The sequence below is a fragment of the Octopus bimaculoides genome, chromosome 9, assembly GCF_001194135.2.
Source record: "Octopus bimaculoides isolate UCB-OBI-ISO-001 chromosome 9, ASM119413v2, whole genome shotgun sequence".
NCBI lineage: Eukaryota > Metazoa > Mollusca > Cephalopoda > Octopoda > Octopodidae > Octopus > Octopus bimaculoides.
Genome location: NC_068989.1, coordinates 36,839,103 through 36,839,540, shown reverse-complemented (window position 1 = coordinate 36,839,540; position 438 = coordinate 36,839,103). Strand labels below are relative to the sequence as shown.

General features: G+C 34.7%; 1 protein-coding gene across 3 annotated transcripts in view; it reads left to right on the top strand.

The window, feature by feature from the left end:
• LOC106867990 (protein tyrosine phosphatase domain-containing protein 1) overlaps positions 1 to 438 on the top strand; it is a 69,386-nt gene that overhangs the window by 27,879 nt on the left and 41,069 nt on the right. For all 3 annotated transcript variants that reach the window (XM_014913077.2, XM_014913076.2, XM_052970638.1), the window contains one exon: positions 235 to 350. In XM_014913077.2, the coding sequence (XP_014768563.1) occupies positions 235 to 350 (116 nt within the window). The remainder of the gene's footprint in view (positions 1 to 234; positions 351 to 438) is intronic.

Below are 438 nucleotides of genomic sequence, written 5' to 3'. Positions count from 1 at the left end.
TATATATATAGTGGCTGTGTGGTAAAAAGTTTGCTTCCCAACCACATGGTTCTGGATTCAATCCAGCTGTGTGACGTCTTGAGCAAGTATTTTCTACTATAGCCTCAGGCTGGCCTAGGCCCTATGAGTGAATTTGGCTGATGGAAACTGAAAGAAGCCCATCATATGTGTGTTTTTGTCCCTTACCATCACTCAAAAAATGTGTTACTTTTCTTCAAATTTTCCTTATTTCAGGTATAAAATAATGTCTGTAATAAATCTTCAAGAGACTGGAGAGCATGCTAGTTGTGGACCAGGTCTAGAACCAAGTGGATTTTCATATGACCCCCAAGATTTTATGTCATCAAACAGTATGGAAGTTATTTTCTTATAAAATTATTTTTGCATTTTTGAAATCTCATTTGTTCATTCAGGCAATAATTTTATAAATATATATAT